Below are 20,092 nucleotides of genomic sequence, written 5' to 3' on the forward strand. Positions count from 1 at the left end.
CTATCTATCTATCTATCTATCTATCTATCTCATATCTATCTATCTATCTATCTATCTATCTATCTATCTATCTATCTATCTATCTATCTATCTATCTATCTATCTATCTATCTAATCTATCTATCTATCTATCTATCTATCTATCTATCTATCTATCTATCTATCTATCTATCTATCTATCTATCTATCTATCTAATCTATCTATCTATCTATCTATCTATCTATCTATCTATCGCAGACACCTATATACAAGGTTTGCACATGTCTATACACTATACATGGTCACAATGAACTTTGATCTGCTCGTAGAGTTGGTGATTAGACACATGACTGTGACTCCCATATACACAGGTTGGGCCATGTGACTAAGTTTGTCCTGTGCGCCGCCCCGTAGTGTGTGACGTCACGGAGTGCGGCCTTCCATAACACAGAGAGAGAGAGGGAGAGAAAGAGGCAGCGCAGAGAAGACATAGACGGCTGGAGAGCTCAGACCCCGTGAGTACCGAGCCCTGTAACTTCTATAGTGACGTCACCCGCACTGATACATTGTATCACTGCCATCTGTCAATCATCCCCTCCAGAAATCCAGCAGGTGGGGGATGGTGACCAGACTTGTGATGGGATCAGCTGCTCCAAGATCTGCACCCCTCCCCCAGCTGTGATAGAACTACAAGCTCCAGCAGGACTTAGCTTGCTGGGACTTGTAGTCCCACCGAAGCTGCAGAGTTCTGTTTCTCCTTTAGTCTATCTGCTCTGTTGGATTCCTATTAGACAATAACCTGGTACCCTCCCCCACTGATAGAACTACAACCCCCAGGATGTCTTGCCAGCTTGCTGAGACGTTTAGTTCTGCAGCTGCTGCCGGATATTTCTTTATAGTCTTATTACAGCCGGGTCTTTATACCAACGCGGTCGATGTAGCATGTTGGGAAAGTTATTATATTGAATTACTGCGAGGCTGCCGTACGTCCTGTTCACACTGGTGTTATCGGCTACAGGGTATGACGGATCTACTTTGTGATGGAGCCTAACATCTCATTGACTTCTAATGTGTGTCCGCTGCCCATCAGGGGCATCAGAATAAAACCCTAATTCTCTATCATTCAATTTCTTTCTTCTGAACCCCTCCCCCCCCGCAATTAACGGATTTGGAGAAGTGGCCCGTGTGGGCCTTATATCCCGGCAAGTATAGCGCCCAAATTTTGCAATTGCTCAGGTCTGGATGTGGGACCCCATTCTGCTTTTCTATATGGCCATCCCAATAGGACGTAAGGACAGAGTTTTCTATATGACTTTTGGTGCCATAGCGGTGCTTGCGGCCCCTACTGTCTGCACCCCTGACCCATATGGAGGTATAAAGAAGCGTGATTTGTGGGGGAGACCATCTCCGTACATACGACACCCCGTATAGCCACCGTGCATAGGGTTCTGCCGTGTACATGAGCTTGACTGACTCCCTGGGAGGCCCTTTAATGAGCAGGACGTGTAGTCAGGTGGGCTCTGCAACCCGTATTGTATATTATAAACTGCAGTCATGTGACCTCTTTTAGGCCGGATTCACACATGCGTTTTTTTGTTGCCAAAGCCAGGAGTGTATGCAAGAGGAAGGAAACCGGGAGAAGAGTCCGACTTCTCTCTTCTGTATCCACTCCTGGCTTTGGGTTAAGAAACTGCACCAAAACTGAATGTTTGAATCCAGCCTTATAAAGGTTACCGCCTCGATGCCACTTTTTACAATAGTTTAAAGGGGTTCTCCGCTTTGCACCCCCAGCGATCAGCTGTAATCTGCGGGGGAACCTGGTATTAAGTGTTTAATTTCCCTGCAGCGCCACCACAGGAGAAGCTATGCATTACACAGTGTCCATTCATATCAATGTGTGGTTTGTGTAATACAGGACAGGGCAGGTCCTCCAGAGACGCTCTATGAAACCGCTCTCCACTCCGGCCAAGAGATGAGGATTCTGAACAGGGGACCCCCCTCTATTATCTCACAATTCCCTAATAGGGTGTTGGAAAATGGGTTTCCTAAACTGGACGACCCTTTTAATTAACAATTCCATATTCTAATGACCCACGTGCTGCTGTGCAGGCTGGGAAAATTCCTCCGTATGTATGGAATTCGCTAAAGCTGCCGCAATAGTTATTTTTTTTTCCTTTTTCTCTCATTCATTCACAAATCCTAAAGAAAAAACTTTTGTATACCTCCGTGTGAAATCGGAGACATATGTAGGTACGGTAGAGGGCTCATGCACCGGTACGACACCCCTATTACGGCTCCTTACGCTCAGTATCCAGGCAGGGCTGCAGGGAAATAATTTTATAGGTTTTGCTGAATATCTATCAATAGAATAAAATCAGTTATACGATAGTCCGGCGCCTGATCGCACGCAACCCACTGGCAGGCGTCGCCCTCTCGACACGTCCACTGGCAGGCGTCGCCCTCCCGACACGTCCACTGGCAGGCGTCGCCCTCCCGACACGTCCACTGGCAGGCGTCGCCCTCCCGACACGTCCACTGGCAGGCGTCGCCCTCCCGACACGTCCACTGGCAGGCGTCGCCCTCCCGACACGTCCACTGGCAGGCGTCGCCCTCCCGACACGTCCACTGGCAGGCGTCGCCCTCCCGACACGTCCACTGGCAGGCGTCGCCCTCCCGACACGTCCACTGGCAGGCGTCGCCCTCCCGACACGTCCACTGGCAGGCGTCGCCCTCCCGACACGTCCACTGGCAGGCGTCGCCCTCCCGACACATCTGTAGGAATCCCAATATAGTCTCAGGATCTTTTAAGTAGCTCAATATTTCTAATCATACAATGATATTAGGGAATTACTATGTAAGCAATTGTCTCATATATTCTCCCAAGGAGAATCTAAGACATTATGGAGTATTAACGAAAACATCCATTCTGTGGGTTCGTCACAACGTTTCTTCATGTGGTTTGGGATTACTGTCATTTTTATTTTAGGGAATTGCTTATATAACAATCCCATAACACTGATTATCATTAGTGTCTCCATCACTTGACGTTTGTATGACCGCGTTTTATGTCATTCCCTTCCAGTTTCCACTATGGGGAAGTCGTATTCTCGCATGCCGCAGCATATGGCGAAGGACGGGCTGAACGAGACTTGTCTGCCGTCTGGAGATACCAGCGCTCTCGTTCAGTCGGACACTCATGAGGAAAGCAGGAACGGGGATGTTTCTCATTTCCCATATGTGGAGTTCACCGGGAAGGACAGTGTGACCTGCGCCACGTGCCAAGGAACAGGACGCATTCCGCGAGGTGGGATATCATCGTTCACAAAGATTGTACCGCTTATCCATATATGTCCCCCAACCCCAAGTCAACCTCCGACCTATAAAAATTCAATGCTCCGATTCCAAACCGCAAATAAAATCTTAAAGGGGATGTCTAGTTTAGAGAACCCATTATCATACACCCTATTAGGGAGTTGTGAGGTAATAGAGGGGGGGTCCATGTTCCAGGGGTTATAAAGAGCGTCTCCCTCTGGAGGACCTGTCCTGTATTACACCGACAACACATTGATATGAACGGACGTTGTGTAATACTTCACTTATCCTGTGGTGGCGCTGCAGGTGAATTGAACACTTACTGCCAGGTTACTCCACACATGACAGCTGATCGCTGAGGGCTCCAGCAATCTGTGTGGGAGCCCGACAGCAAGTTGTAGCCGCTCTCTAATCTGGCTAATAGATGAGGCTCCTATATGGGGCCCCCTTTAGATTTAGGGAAGCAACCATTGACCGGGGTAGTCAAATTGAAGAATCCCTTTCAATCTACATCCACAGTTGAGTAACTTTACACGTACTTTGTGTTACTTATTTTCTACTAATCTTTTGTTACATCACATTTTATACTCCAGTCACATCTAGAGCAGCATTCAGAATTCTAGTGTTTGCATTTTTTTGGGGGGTTATTACCGACTGCTGCACTGTAAGGACCAGGAGAGACAATGGAACACGTTTATAAAAAGCCGACTGTTTTTTTTTTTCTTTGGTAAAAATGCCGCAGTTTTGTATGTAACGCCCCTCACGTTTATGCTGCGGGTTCTCTAACTTCTGATTTACTAATAAAATCCCTTTAATTCGCCATCGATGGGACCTGATGCCGGATTATGAGATATTCCGGATTATTTCATGGCTATAGAAGCAGGTGATTATCTGACTGTGAATTATTGGATGGCAGATTAAAGGAATTTCGCTGTATTTTGGGTGATTTCCCCCCTTATATTGATACCTTGTGTGGCTTTTTTTTGTAATGTTTTGGTTGTTACCTGTTTTTGAGCAGCGCTCGGTCCTGACGCCGGGTTTGGCAATGTTCGGTTTTGCAGGGGATACGGGATGTGTAGAAATCATTCAGCCGATATGAAGCTTGTGGTAAGAAGTTTCTCTATCGCTGCGGTCCTAAAACATAATGGACGCTTAGAGAAAACGTATCTCCCCCCCCCCCAGTGCTGATTTGGGGGTTTTTAACATAAAACGTGACTTTGCCTTCATATCGGTTTTTTTGTGGGTTGTTCCAACTCCACTTTAGTTGCCGTCATGAATTTACTTGGACAAGTTTGCAATATTACTTAAAGGGATTGTCCAGTTTAGAAAACCCATTTTCATACACCCCATCGGTGAATTCTGAGTTAATAGAGGGGGTTCCCACGTTCAGGACCCTCATCTCTTGGGCGGAGAGCGGTTACGTAGAGCGTCTCTCTCTGGAGGACCGGTCCTGTATTACACCGATAACCCATTGATCTGAATGGACACGGTGTAATACTTAGTTTCTCCTGTGGTGGTGCTGCAGGGAAACGAAACACTTACTGCCAAGTTTCCACACAGATTACAGCTGATCGCTGGGGATCCCAGCAGGGAGACACTTTGGGATCTGCTTATTGTCAAGGGACCCTTATAACAAGTAGGGATTGTCCAAAACATAAGACCCCTTTAATGGAAACCCTTAAACTCCAGGCAGAAATTAAAGGGGAATTTCCATAATCCTCAATTATCACCTATTCACTGGATGGGTGATAAATGTCTGATCTGTGGGGGTTTGACCAATAGGTACCCCACCGATTCTGAGAACGGGGGTTCCCTAGTGCCCTTTGTGAACCGAGTAGAACGGTGCATGCTCGGCAACCGCTCCATTCACTTTCTATGGGGCTGCCGGAGATATGTCTATCTAATGGGGCCCCGTAGAAAGTGAATGGAGCGGTTGCCGAGCATGCACCGTTCCACTCGGTTCACAAAGGGCACTAGGGATCTGTTCTCAGGATCAGTGGCGGTCCCAGCGATCGGACCACCAGCGATGATACATTTATCTTTTATCCTGTGGATCGGTGATAAATGATTTTGGGAAAACCCCTTTAACTTTTTATAATATGGACCCACTTGGGGTAAATACGTAAGTCCCGGTGTATCAGATAATTGTCCTCCAAATGCTAGTTGTTTTTTTTTAGAGGTAGAAGTATCAAAAGTTGTCAAAACCACGCCCCCTTCAGTCAGTGCAGACGCATTACCCCATGTACATCAAGAGGGGCAAGTCCTATTTTTATGCTCAGTCGCTCCCCCTATAATCTTTAAAGGGGATGTCCATAGAGTCCGCACGAGGGACCTGCCGCTGTTGTCACTAGAGCCAACAGATTGTCATTCAAGTCAGTAAGTCGTCTATGTAGTGCCGGTCTGCCAGGGTGAAAGCGAAGACGTGGAGAACCCCTTTTAATCCTGAACGATCTTGTGCTGGCGCTAATCTCCTACATTCACTCTACATGTAGATAAAGCAGAAGTGGAGCATTTACCCATGGCAACCAATCAGATTCCAGCTCTCAGTATCCAGAGGCCTCTTTGAAAATGAAAGAAGGAATCTGATTGGTTGCTATGGGTAACAACTCCACTTTTCACCTGTTCTGCATGCAGCGCCTCTGCCAGCAGTGTGAACAGAGCCTTACAGGTTGCGTATAAATTGAGTTGCTTATCTCGTCTAACATTTAAGTAAAGTGGCGCGGCGGATTATTGGAGCTAGCATGCTGTGAAGATTGTATTTCATGGGAGTAATGTGATTAGAAATGCTTAACTGGGCGTAAGACGTTATGAATGAGCAGAGCTGAGAATGTTAATGCGATGTGATTTGTGGCCGGGTCACGTGTTTAATTCTCGTGGAGATATGAATGGCGCTGTGTTTCACGACTCGTACAGCAGTGCAAATGTTTTCTTTTTCACTTTGTGATTTGCGCTATAAATACACAATAAAATTCCTTTTAATCTGGCCTTCATGGAAATCTGACGATTATAGAAAACGATCTAGAGGTAACTGGTTCTGACTGCGCAGTCTTCCGGTTTTATGATATTCTGGATTATTTTGCAGCGCTCTGCCGGACTATCAGATGCCAGATTAAAGAAATGTAACTTTTATATGGATTATCTTAATTTCATTGTTCTGAAAATAATATTTTCTCCTGTGTTAAATAATTTGTTGCGCTGACCCATTAGGGTCTGACCTAGTCTAAAATTCCCCTCCTGCCTCATCAGAGGTTCAAGCGGCTGTTTTGCCCCCATGCTTTACACTGCATCTCTGCTTGTTCAGATTGGCTACTGTGTAGAAGTACAAGCCCACCAGGAAGTCAGAAGCCCGCTCCCTGTGTGCTATCACAGAGAGATTATAAACTACAAGTCTCCAAACCACCAGCGAGAAAAAGACAATTATCAAGAAACTGCTGCACCGAGGGGAAGGGGCTTCATTAAGGGGCGGGGCAACATTAAGAGGAGGGGCCTAAAACATGTTTTGTTTTGTTTTTGTGTTTCCTCACATAGGGACAACGTTCCTAAACGCAGTTGGGGTCTTAGTGTTGTGTTTTTCACTCCCGTTTGCCCACCCCCGCCGACATGCAAAGCATCATGGTCTAGGACTGAGACGACGCACCTTTTAGGCCTCATGCCCACTTCAGTTTTTTTTTCGGCAGGGCGCTATCTGTTTTTTTTAACGGATTTCATCCTGACACATTAATTTCAATAGGGCCATGCACATTTCCGTTGTTTTAACGGAACCGTGCGGCCGTTCCGTCCAAAATAGGGCAGGTCCTACTCCTGCCTGTTTTTGACGGAACAGTCTCGGCCTTTGCATTGACTTGGTCCGTGACACAACGGGAGCCATCCGTGCGCGGTCAGTGATTCACGAACAGTCATTAGCGGCCTTAGAGTTTTTTTTCTTTTTTAATCCAATCATTGATTATGATGATTTCTCATATTACAGGACGGGAAAATCAACTTGTGGCGCTGATACCCTACAGTGATCAAAGATTGCGGCCCAGAAGAACGTAAGTGACGACGTAGATATTGTAACTTTTTAGTTATTATTTTTCTGCTTTATTATAATTATTATTGAAGGGCTATTTCCATCTCAGACATTTATAGCCTACGCACTGCAAACGCCATGAACTTTTAAAGATCGCAGCTTAAATGGTTGCTGACCTATGAGGTCTCTGCTTTTCGAGCATACCCATCCTGCTGACCATGTGGGCTCAGCAAGGGTAGGAACACCCATGGTGTTATCTGGGTGGATACGTTGCGTCAAGCTTCACAGCGTATCCGCCCTGAGCACCGCAGGACATGCTGTCCGAAAAAACGTATCCCATTGTGGTGCGATTTTTCTGGCGGAATTCCGCTGCGTAAAGCAGCGCCAGAAAAGAAATAAAAAACGTACATACTTAGGATGACGTTGCAGGGCATGTGACCGCTGCAGCCTGGGATTGTCTGCAGCAGTCGCATGGGATAAACGTCATCCCAGAAGGCCGGACTGGAGAAGCAGGAAACTCTGGGTAAGTATAACTTTTTTTTTTTTTTTTATTTGCAATTTTTCCGACCGAATCGCTGTGATTCTGCGTTAAATGTCGCAACACACACCACTTTGCTGCGAGTTTTAAGCACCCCATTGAATTCAAAGTTAAAACCCAAAACCCATTAATTGACATGCTGCAGTTGAAGAAACCGCACCGCAGATCAATTTACGTGCGTTTTTTTCGGCAGCATTTTTCCGCACTGTGAGGACGAGATTTGTTGAAATATCACCTACACTGCTGCTGCTGTAATACGCTGCGGATTCTCCGCAATTAATCATTTGCGGAAAATCCGCAGTGTTTATGCTGTGTGTGCTTGTACCCCGAGTGTGCCCTTGCAATCAGGAATACGGCAGGGCAACACAGGATACTACACGCCCGCAGCCCCGTCCTAATAGCAGAGATCAGAGGAACATTTGATCTCCGCCGTTCCCCCCCCCACGAATGCCGCAACCAACATTGATTGCAGCATTCAAAGGGAAAGACTGAGGGGGGAACCCCTTTTGATCGCATCACAGGGAATCCCTGTGACAGGATCGAGGGACATACCATATATGGACAGACAGCCCAGAGAACTAACGTCTAACTGAGGTATGCCCTGAGAACTGCCTGTGTATTATCAGATATTAGCCAGTACATTCATTTAGATTTGTACTTGGGATTAACCGCTCCCCGACCGCCCACTGTATATTCACGTCGGCATTTGCTGGGCTCTGTGCAGCGCCGACGTGAATTCACGATGGGTGTTAAAAGCGCGATCCGGGTGTCAGAGTAGCGCTGACACCCGGATCGCGCTGTTATCACCTGCCTCTGGTCCCGGAGATCTGATCGGGACCTGATTAGTTCAGGTCCCGGTCATGTGATCGCAGGGAAAGTGTGTTGTAGCAACGAACTGGAAAGTTTGTTGCTACAACAAACTTTCCCGGGGACCGATTGCTGGTGCTGCAGTTGGTTATAAGACAGAACCGGGGGCCATATAACAGCCCCCGGGTCTGCCATGCACAGCAGCCTATGAGAACCAGCCGGAGGCCGGTCCTCATAATCTTCCTGTCAGTGTGACTCTCAGCGTCACACTGACAGTTTATAATACGTTACACTACCTAAGTAGTGTAATGTATTATAGCAGCGATCAGTGCTGCCAGGCTTCAAGTAAAAAATAAAGTAATAAAAATGTTCTGGCTCTCAGAATATAGCGACAGAAATTGTGCAGTGTCCAAAAGCTGATAAGATCAGGCGCCATTTATCAGTGCGACACCGGCCACATATCTGCGGATTATTAATTATTTACCAAATTATTATACCCTCTTATTATGTCCTGATGTACTCTGCCCAGTTTACACATACCCCCACATCATAAACTGAAATACCAGCAAAACCCCAAACAGAACAGTTACCAAGCAAAATCTGCGCTCCAAAAGCCAAATGGCGCTCCCTCCCTTCTGAGCCCCACAGCGTGCCCAAACACCAGCTTACGTCCACATATATGATATTTTATCTCCGGGAGAACCCGCTCAACATTGTATGAGGTATTTGTCTTCAGTGGCACAAACTGGGCACAACTTATTGTGCATTAAAATGGCATATCAGTGGAAAATGTTAAATTTCACTTTGCACCATCCGCTGCGCATTAACGCCTTCGCGCACCACGACTTAATAGCATGTCGTGGTGCGGGGGGTTATATATGGAGCGGGCTCACGCGCTGCGCCCGCTCCATATTCTGCAGGTGTCAGCTGTGTATTACAGCTGACACCCGGGACTAACGGACAGGAACAGCGATCGAGCTGTTACAGGAGCCTGTAAAATGACATTATACTGCAATACATTAGTATTGCAGTGTATTGTACCAGCGACCTAATGATCGCTCGTTCCAGTCCCCTAAAGGGACTTTTGGGAGGTTTCCACTGTTTTGTTACCTCAGGGGCTTTGCATATGCGATATAACACCCGAAAACCATTCCAGCTAAATTTGAGCTCCAAAAGCCAAATATTGTTCCTTCCCTCCTGAGTCCTGCCGTGGGTCCAAACAGCCGTTTATTACCACATATGGTGTATTGCTGAAATCGGGACAAATTGCTTTACAAATTTTGGGGTCATTTTTCTCCTTTATTCATTGTAAAATTTAAACATTTCTATGTTTTTTCAGAAAAAAGTAGATTTTCATTTTCACGGCCTAATTCCACTAAATTCAGCAAAAAAACTGTGGGGTCAAAATACTAACTATACCCCTAGAAACATTCCTTGATGGGTGTAGTCTACAAAATGGGGTCACATTTGGGGGGGTTTCCACCGTTTTGTTCCCTCCAGTGCATTGCAAACGCGACATGGCACTGAAAACCAATCCAGCAAAATCTGCGCTTCAAAATCCAAATGGCGCTCCTTCCCTTCTGAGCTCTGCCGTGGGTCCAAACAGCAGTTTAGTACCACATATGGGGTATTGGCGTAATCGGGAGAAGTAGCTTTACAAGTTTTGGGGTGCTTTTTATTCTTTATTCCTTGCAAATATTATTTTTTTTTATATTTTTTCAGAAAAAAAGTAGATTTTCACTTTCACAGGCAAACGCCATTAAATATAGCAGAAGACCTGTGGGGTCAAGATGCTAACTATACCCCTAGATAAATTCCTTGAGGGGTGCAGTTTCCAAAACCGTGTCACTTTTGGGGGATTTCCACTGTTTTGGCACCACAAGACCTCTTCAAACCCGACATGGTGCCTAAAATATATTTAAAAAAAGGAGGCCACAAAATCCTCTAGGTGCTCCTTTTGCTTCTGAGGCCGGTGCTTCAGTCCATTATCACACTAGGTCCACATGCAGTGGCGTAACTACTGCTATAGCAGCCGTAGCGGCTGCTACGGGGCCCGCGGCATGAGGGGGTCCGTGTCGCCCGCCGGCACGGGCCCCCACCATGGCCGCAGGCTCCGCTAGCAGCCGCTATGGCTGCTACAGCGCGACGCCACTGAATACTACGGCAGAGCAGGGAGGTATCTCCCCGCTCTGCCATTAAACAAAATACATGTATCCCCTCTCCACAGGATATCCGCAGGACAGGGGATACATGTGTGATCGCTGGCAGTGATAGGGAGAACGGGGGACTGAATGTTCTCCATCACAAACCTCGGACTTCCGGGGTCTGTGTCGGCAGCTCCGTAGAAATGAATGGAGCGCCGGTCGTGCTTGTGCGCATGCGTGACCAGCGCTCCTTTCATTTTTATTGAGCTGCGCAGAAGCCGGAAGTACGAGGTTTGTGATGGAGAACTTCAGGGTTTTCGGTCCCCCGTTCTCCCTATCGCTGCCAGCGATCACACATGTATCCCTTATTCTGTGGAGATCCTGTGGAGAGGGGATACATGTCTTTTCACACTGTAGGTCGCTTCCCTACACGGGGGGGGGGGGGGGGGCTGTATGGCGTTCCCTACAAGGGAGGGGGGCTGTATGGCGTTACCTACAAGGGGGGAGGGGGGCTGTATGGCGTTCCCTACAGGGGGGGGGCTGTATGGTGCCATCTGCGGGGGGGGCTGTATGGTGCCATCTGTGGGGGGGGCTGTATGGCGCCATCTGCGGGGGGGTGGCTGTAAAAAAGGCACCATCTACAAGGGGGGGGGGTTGTGTGACACCCAGGGGAGGGGGGGCCCCAGTCAAAAGTTTGCTATGGGGCCCAGTCTTTCCTAGTTACGCCCCTGGCCACATGTGGGATATTTCTAAAAACTGCAGAATCTGGGCAATAAATATTGAGTTGCGTTTCTCGGGTAAAACCTTCTGTGTGACAGAAAAAAAATGTATTGCAAATGAATTGCAGCAAAAAAAATAAAACTTGTCAATTTCACCTGTACTTTGCTTTGATTCCTGTGAAACACCTAAAGGGTTAAGAAACTTTCTGAATGTTGTTTTGAATACTTTGAGGGGTGCAGTTTTTAATATGGGGTGATTTATGGTGACTTTCTAATATATAAGGCCCTCAAAGCCGCTTCAGAACTGAACTGGCCCCTGTAAAATCGCCTTTTGAAATTTTCTTGAAAATGTGAGAAATTGCTGCTAAAGTTCTAAGCCTTGTAACGTCCTAGAAAAATAAAATGATGTTAAAAAAAACAATGCAAACATAAAGTAGACATATGGGAAATGTTAACTAGTAACTATTTTGTGTGGTATTACCATCTGTTTTACAAGCAGATACATTTACAATTCGAAAAATCATAATTTTTGGAAATTTTCTCTAAATTTTGGTGTTTTTCACAAATAAGCAATTAATTTATTGACCAAATTTTTCCACTAATATAAAGTACAATGTGTCACGAGAAAACAATCTCAGAATCGCTTGGATAGGTAAAAGCATTCCGGAGTTATTACCACATAAAGTGACACATGTCAGATTTGAAAAAATGGGGCTGGTCCTGAAGGCCAAAATGAGCTCGGTCTTGAAAGGGTTAAAAAAAAAAAGCAATGTTAATCTTTAAAAAAAAAAAAAAAAAAATACACACAAATGCACTTTTATATTTAATAAAGTTTATTTTTTTGTAAAAAAAAAAAGTCCCAAAATAGAATATAATATACACATTTGGTATTGTCACGACCGTAATACATCCTGCGCAACAAATTTATAGCCGCCTCTATGATGGTCGGTGTATGCTGTGGAAAAAAAAAATAGATGGAACTGCAGCAGAACTGCTTTTTTTTTTTTTTTTTTTTTTTTTTTTTTTTCTCTGCATTTTTGCCAAAATAAAAATTTAACGAAAATGTAAATGTACGAAAAAATGTCACCTACATAAAGTACAACTCGTCCCGCAAAACATAAGTTGTCTTCGTACAGCTACAAAAAATAACGTTATAAGCGCCGGGATGCAAAGAGGAAAAAGCAAAAAATTGTTCTGTCCTCAAGTTGAAAACATGGTCTGGTCCTTAAGGGGTTAAAGGGAAACATTTTTTTACTATAAACTCCGTGTAAAGTCCCATTGCAGTGAAGAGATTTCCAACCAGTAAAAGAATTTCATACTTACCGGCCGTTGTCTTGGTGACGCGTCCCTCTTTCGCCATCCAGCCCGACCTCCCTGGATGACGCGGCAGTCCATGTGACCGCTGCAGCCTGTGATTGGCTGCAGCGGTCACATGGGATGACACGTCATCCCGGGAGGCCGGACTGGAGGAAGAAGCAGGGAGTTCTGGGTAAGTTAACTTTTAATACTATTAACTCCAGTGGTAGTCACTGTTCCGGGTGCTGAAAGAGTTACTGCCGATCAGTTAACTCTTTCAGCACCCTGGACAGTGACTATCCCCTGAAGTTGCCTAGCAACGCTCCCGTAATTACGGGAGCCCCATAGACTTCTATGGGCCTGAATTACGGCCTGAAATAGGACATGTTCTATCATTTTCAACGGCACGGGCACCTTCCCGTAAGCAAACAGTGCGGTACCCGTGGCCAATAGAAGTTTATGGGTCCGTAATTACGGCCGTTTTACGTCCCAGTGCATGATGCCTAAGGGTCTGTTCAGATGTAATGGATTTGACGCAGATTTTTCAGTGCTGATTTTTGCACCAAAAATCTCCAATAAACTTTGCAACACAAGGTCAGTGAATGAGGTTCTACAAAACACCGTTCACACACAACCTATTTTTTCGCTGTGGATTGGATGACACGTTGCGGGCATATTGCGAATTTTCATATCTGTACATACTACGTTGCGTATTTGCCATCGTAGATTTTAAGAGATCCGCAGAAAATTCCACCTATTCTGAACTCTGCCTATCCGTCTCCGAAAAAGCATTGGCGGTTTTTCTAGCATTGCTATCGCGGTTCCCCGTAGTAGACGTTCTGGGAACTTAAAAAAAAAAACGTACAACATAAAAAAATAATATTGGTGCTGCTGATTGCGGCAAAATCTTCTGTATTCGTATTTTTGCCGCTTTTTGTAAAATGCGCTGGTAACTACTTGTAACATTGTCTCCTTTTCCCGGTACCAGAAAGCTGTACGTCACGGTATCGGTCATCGTTTGCTTACTCCTTTCTGGACTGGCGGTTTTCTTCCTGTTCCCGCGTTCGGTGGATGTGCAGTATGTGGGCGTTAAGGCCGTCGTTGTGACTTACGATGAGAGCGGGCCGTCCGTGTACCTTAACATCACTGTGAGTGCGGCTGGTTTTATTTAAGTTTATTGTGTAACATTTATACATTTTTTTTGTGTGGTGATTCCAATGGGGGGAATTTATTACGTTTTGGCCAATTTTTTTTTTTCCTCTTTAAATCCCGTCAATCCCATGGGAGTTTTTAAGTTTAATGTTCTGGCATTTACCTATATGTGTACCGATACTACATACATGATACATACTCGTCATGTGTCATCAACTAGTTAAATCCTGTTTCTGTCTATTTTTGTGTTTGATGTGACTCCTCCTACTTTTTTTTTTTTTTTTTTCCCCCAGAATACATTGAATATAACCAACAACAACTTCTACCCCATAGAGGTGGAAAACATCACCGGACAAGTGCAATATTATAAAACAGTCATCGGGAAGTCGAAATTAAACAACGTAACCAAGATCGGACCCCTGGATACTAAACAGGTCAGATGTGCGGTGTTCTGTCAGAGGGTTTGGAGCTCGGTCTTGGTACAGGTTGATTGGGGATTGATTAACTTTCCTGTTTTAATTGCAGATTGACTACACCGTGCCAACCAAAATCGGGAAAGAATTCGACTACATGTAGTGAGTATATAAAATCCGTGGGGTCCGACTTCCAGCACCCCATCTGATTGGTGGGACCACCGTGTTCGTCACTGCGGCCTTTTCGGTGTTTACATGCACGGCGCCGTACATATCCGGAGCGGCTGTGCCAGGAATTGCAGTTCCGGTCCCATTCAAGGGAGTGGGACTGAAATGCAATCCCAGGCACAGCCACTAACTATGTGTACGGCGCTGTGCCTGTAAACCGTGAAAAGGCCGCGGAGAGATTGTGGTCAGGTGGGAACGTTATTCCACTACTCTTGGGAATATCCATACCTTACTAACTTTTGGCTCTCCGTCATTTTATATAATTTTGTAATTCTTGGAAATGCTGGAAAATCTACAAATTTGCTGCTCCTTCAACACCTTAAAGGGGTGGTCCAGTCCCTAAAAAAAATGATGGTCTAACTTCAGATGATAGCCTATACTGATCAGTCCGGGTCCGACTTCCGAGACCCTCGCTGATCAGCTGTGTTTGTTTTACCTGATCGTACACAATATCATGGTAATTGGGTGTCAGTAGTGATACCTGCTACACATGTATTTGATCTTATGCTTCATATCTGCTTCGAGCACTATATGTCTGGTCAGTGCTGTTCTAAATCAGTCACGTGTGAATTGTTTTTGTCTCCACAGCACCTACTGCACCCTGCCAAGTATTAAGGTTCATAACATTGTGGTAAATATGCAGTAAGTATCAGTCTATTCTACAGACAAGAATATAACCACAATACTGCTCCCTATGTACAAGAATACAACTGCTATAATACTGCTCCCTATATACAAGAATACAACTGCTATAATACTGCTCCCTATGTACAAGAATACAACTGCTATAATACTGCCCCCCTATATACAAGAATATAACTACTATAATACTGCCCCTATATACAAGAATCTAACTACTATAACACTGCCCCTATATACAAGAATATAACTACTATAATACTGCCTCCTATATACAAGAATATAACTACTATAATACAACCCCCTATATACAAGAATATAACTACTATAATACTGCCCATATATATACAAGAATATAACTACTATAATACTGCCCATATATATACAAGAATATAACTACTATAATACTGCCCCTATGTACAAGAATATAAGTACTATAATACTGCTCCTATATACAAGAATATAACTACTATAATACTGCCCCTATGTACAATAATATATCTACTATAATACTGCCCCCATATACAAGAATATAACTACTATAATACTGCCCCCTATATACAAGAATATAACTACTATAATACTGCTCCTATATACAAGAATATAACTACTATAATACTGCTCCTATATACAAGAATATAACTGCTATAATACTGCCCCCTATATACAAGAATATAACTACTATAATACTGCTCCTATATACAGGAATATAACTACTATAATACTGCTCCTATATACAGGAATATAACTACTATAATACTGCTCCTATATACAAGAATATAACTACTATAATACTGCCTCATATATACAAGAATATAACTACTATAATACTGCCCCCTATATTCAAGAATATAACTACTATAATACTGCTCCTATATACAAGAATATGACTACTATAATACTGCCCCTATATACAAGAATATAACTACTATAATACTGCCCCTATATACAAGACTATAACTACTATAATACTGCTCCTATATACAAGAATATGACTACTATAATACTGCCCCTATATACAAGAATATAACTACTATAATACTGCCCCTATATACAAGACTATAACTACTATAATACTGCTCCTATATACAAGAATATAATTACTATAATACTGCCCCCTATATTCAAGAATATAACTACTATAATACTGCTCCTATATACAAGAATATGACTACTATAATACTGCCCCTATATACAAGAATATAACTACTATAATACTGCCCCTATATACAAGACTATAACTACTATAATACTGCCCCTATATACAAGAATATAACTACTATAATACTGCTCCTATATACAGGAATATAGCTACTATAATACTGCCCCTATATACAAGAATATAACTACTATAATACTACCTCCTATATACAAGAATATAACTACTATAATACTACCCCTATACACAAGAATATAACTACTATAATACTGCCCCCTATATACAAGAATATAACTACTATAATACTTCTCCTATATACAAGAATACAACTACTATAATACTGCTCCCTATGTACAAGAATATAACTACTATAATACTGCCCCCTATATACAAGAATATAACTACTATAATACTGCCCCTATATACAAGAATATAACTACTATAATACTGCCCCATTTGTACAAGAATATAACTACTATAATACTGCCCCTATATACAGTAATATAACTACTATAATACTGCCCCCTATATACAAGAATATAACTACTATAATACTACCCCTATATACAAGAATATAACTACTATAATACTGCCCCTATATACAAGAATATAACTACTATAATACTGCCCCCTATATACAAGAATATAACTACTATAATACTGCCCCCTGTATACAAGAATATAACTACTATAATACTGCCCCCTGTATACAAGAATAGAACTACTATAATACTGCCCCCTATATACAAGAATAGAACTACTATAATACTGCCCCCTATATACAAGAATATAACTACTATAATACTGACCCTATATACAAGAATATAACTACTATAATACTGCTCCTATATACAAGAATATAACTACTATAATACTGCCCCCTATATACAAGAATATAACTACTATAATACTGCCCCTATATACAAGAATATAACTACTATAATACTGCCCGTATGTACAAGAATATAACTACTATAATACTGGTCCCTATATACAAGAATATAACTACTATAATACTGCCCCCTATATACAAGAATGTAACTACTATAATACTGCCCCCTGTATACAAGAATATAACTACTATAATACTGCCCCTATATACAAGAATATAACTACTATAATACTGCCCCCTATATGCAAGAATATAACTACTATAATACTGCCCCTATATACAAGAATATAACCACTATAATACTGCCCCTATATACAAGAATATAACTACTATAATACTGCTCATATATACAAAAATATAACTACTATAATACTGTCCCCTATATACAAGAATATAACTACTATAATACTGCCCCTATATACAAGAATATATCTACTATAATACTGCTCCTATATACAAGAATATAACTACTATAATACTGCCCCCTATAAACAAGAATATAACTACTATAATACTGCCCCTATATACAAGAATATAACTACTATAATACTGCTCCTATATACAAGAATATAACTACTATAATACTGCTCCCTATATACAAGAATATAACTACTATAATACTGCCCCCTATATACAAGAATATAACTACTATAATACTGCTCTTATATACAAGAATATAACTACTATAATACTGCCCCCTATATACAAGAATATAACTACTATAATACTGCTCCTATATACAAGAATATAACTACTATAATACTGCTCCCTATATACAAGAATATAACTACTATAATACTGCCCCCTATATACAAGAATATAACTACTATAATACTGCCCCTATGTACATGACTTTAACTAAATAACATTACCATCTATGTACAAAACTATAACGGGTATGATACTGCCCCCTATAGGCATGAATATGAAGTATTTGTCAAGTGTAGCCTTCTATATAGATTTAATAATTGTTTCCCATCCTATATAGGGTGACAGTGACCATTTCGTACCTGGGTCATCCAGAGCAGCTTTCCCAAGAAGTTTACCAGTACGTAGACTGTGGAGGCAACGCAACCTACCACCTCGGCCAGTCGAGTTTTACTATCTTCAAGCAGCCATAACGTCTTTATGGTTGGAGAAGAGAGGGGAGCGGTGTTGGGTTTTCGCCTTCGTCTGTACGGCTTGGCTGTGTATGTGCAGTGGGAGCAGACGGCTTTTCTTGGTGCATTTAGACTAGAATCTAACCCTGAAATCCAAGACCGAGGGTTTCCGGTCACCGGTCATCACGTGAGGCTCCTCCCTCGGGCCATGTGCACATACGTCTGTATATAGTAACTTGTTCTGTATGTGTCTGACAGCGCAGTAACATGGTAAACCTTTTACTACTGGGGCGTGTTTTAAGTAAAAATTTTTTTTTTTTAACATTTTAGTTCAGATCTATGTTGTACTACAGCATGGATATGGTTTTTCATGTTTTTTTTGTTTAAGAATACAAGTAACTCTTGTAAACTGTTTTGCGTGTAACACGTTCTGAAACGGAAGCTTTTTTTCCTCTCTTATATCCCCCCACCCCTCCCCAAAAAAAAAATGGCCGGTAAATATGGGTCATTCAGTAGTCAAAAAGTTGTTTTTCCACTTTGTCTTTGTTTTTTCTATTTTCCCAGGAAAGCGGGATGACAACCAATACAGCTGCCATTAAAAGGGTTAGTAACAAGGAAAGGAGTCAACATTCATGTTCTCAAGTAGCGTGACAAGGGCTTTTTTTGTGGGCCGAAACGTCGCCTATCTGGGTGAATACATATAACTTTTGACTGGCAACAACATAAATGCTGCCTGCTTTCCTTGCTGCTTTGTGACACTGGGAAGAATTTTTTGTTTGTGTCCTGCTCTCTGATCTGTATCATTAAAGGGGTCATCACCCAATATTTCTAAAGTCCTGAATGCATCACCACCGCCACCAAAGCGATTTGTAACTAGTCAGGTTTACCATTCAGGAGCGTGGCAAAGCTGAGTGAAGGACCCTGCGGCAGCTGTATGATCGGATATTTTGTCACACCGTTTCCTAGAAAGTGATAACCGTTGTGTTTAGGTATATAGGAAGAATACAACTCGATAAAACTCTGGTTTAGTGGTGATTTTTGTGCTTTTGTTTTCTTAAAGTGACAGGCGCTCAAAACACCTAATACTTCTTTTTATAAAAGCTTTGTTTTATGTTTTTACACTTTGCTTGGGTTACTCTGTAGTTGGTTTATCACAGAGTGCCTAGTAAACAAGTGTAGGTCGAGGTTCACATGGAGTTTTTTGCAGGCGGAAAATCTGTCTCAAAATTCCGTTTGGAATTTTGAGACCGATTTTGATCTGCCTCCACGCCGATTTTCGTTGCGTTTTTCGCCTGTGGCCATTGAGCGCTGCGGACAAAAAACGACGCGAAATGCGCTTTCTCTGCCTCCCATTGATGTCAATGGGAGGTCAGAGACGTAAACACCCGAAGATAGGGCATGTCGCGTCTTTTTCCCGCGAGACGTTTTTTCCGCTCGCAGGAAAAAGGCGCCTCCGATTGAAATCCAATGGGAGGCATTTTCGGCCGTGTTTTGACGCGTTTTCCGCGTCCAAAAACTCTGTGTGAACTGACCCTTAGGATCACTCCACCCTATGACCACTCTGTTTTGTTATGTAGTTCAAAATGTTACTTAATTGTATTTGATTTAATTATTGACCCTGTGATTATTATTTGTTTTATTATTATTGTATGGACGACCATCTACAAGACATCGCCTGCACTCGACTGTGGGCTGCACTATAGG

The 20,092-nt window shown here is 42.9% G+C and overlaps 1 protein-coding gene across 1 annotated transcript; it reads left to right on the top strand.

The window, feature by feature from the left end:
• The first annotated feature begins 375 nt into the window (after window positions 1-375).
• On the top strand, window positions 376-19,717 carry TMEM106B (transmembrane protein 106B). Its single transcript, XM_075828768.1, has 8 exons — window positions 376-495; window positions 3,063-3,284; window positions 7,260-7,323; window positions 13,794-13,953; window positions 14,251-14,391; window positions 14,483-14,532; window positions 15,187-15,240; window positions 18,277-19,717. Exons 2-8 carry the CDS (start codon window positions 3,071-3,073, stop codon window positions 18,407-18,409), a joined length of 816 nt encoding a protein of 271 aa, XP_075684883.1. The 5' UTR covers window positions 376-495; window positions 3,063-3,070; the 3' UTR covers window positions 18,410-19,717.
• The last annotated feature ends 375 nt before the right edge of the window (window positions 19,718-20,092 follow it).

This window comes from Rhinoderma darwinii, chromosome 5 (assembly GCF_050947455.1).
Source record: "Rhinoderma darwinii isolate aRhiDar2 chromosome 5, aRhiDar2.hap1, whole genome shotgun sequence".
Lineage (NCBI taxonomy): Eukaryota > Metazoa > Chordata > Amphibia > Anura > Rhinodermatidae > Rhinoderma > Rhinoderma darwinii.

What these genes read in the sequence shown, in the direction of transcription:
- TMEM106B (XM_075828768.1), top strand. Translation starts at nt 3,071, where the DNA reads ATGGGGAAGTCGTATTCTCGCATGCCGCAGCATATGGCGAAGGACGGG. An exon ending in AGATTGCGGCCCAGAAGAAC is followed by an intron (nt 7,324 to 13,793) that starts GTAAGTGACGAC and finishes TCCCGGTACCAG; the next exon opens with AAAGCTGTACGTCACGGTAT. An exon ending in GACCCCTGGATACTAAACAG is followed by an intron (nt 14,392 to 14,482) that starts GTCAGATGTGCG and finishes TTTTAATTGCAG; the next exon opens with ATTGACTACACCGTGCCAAC.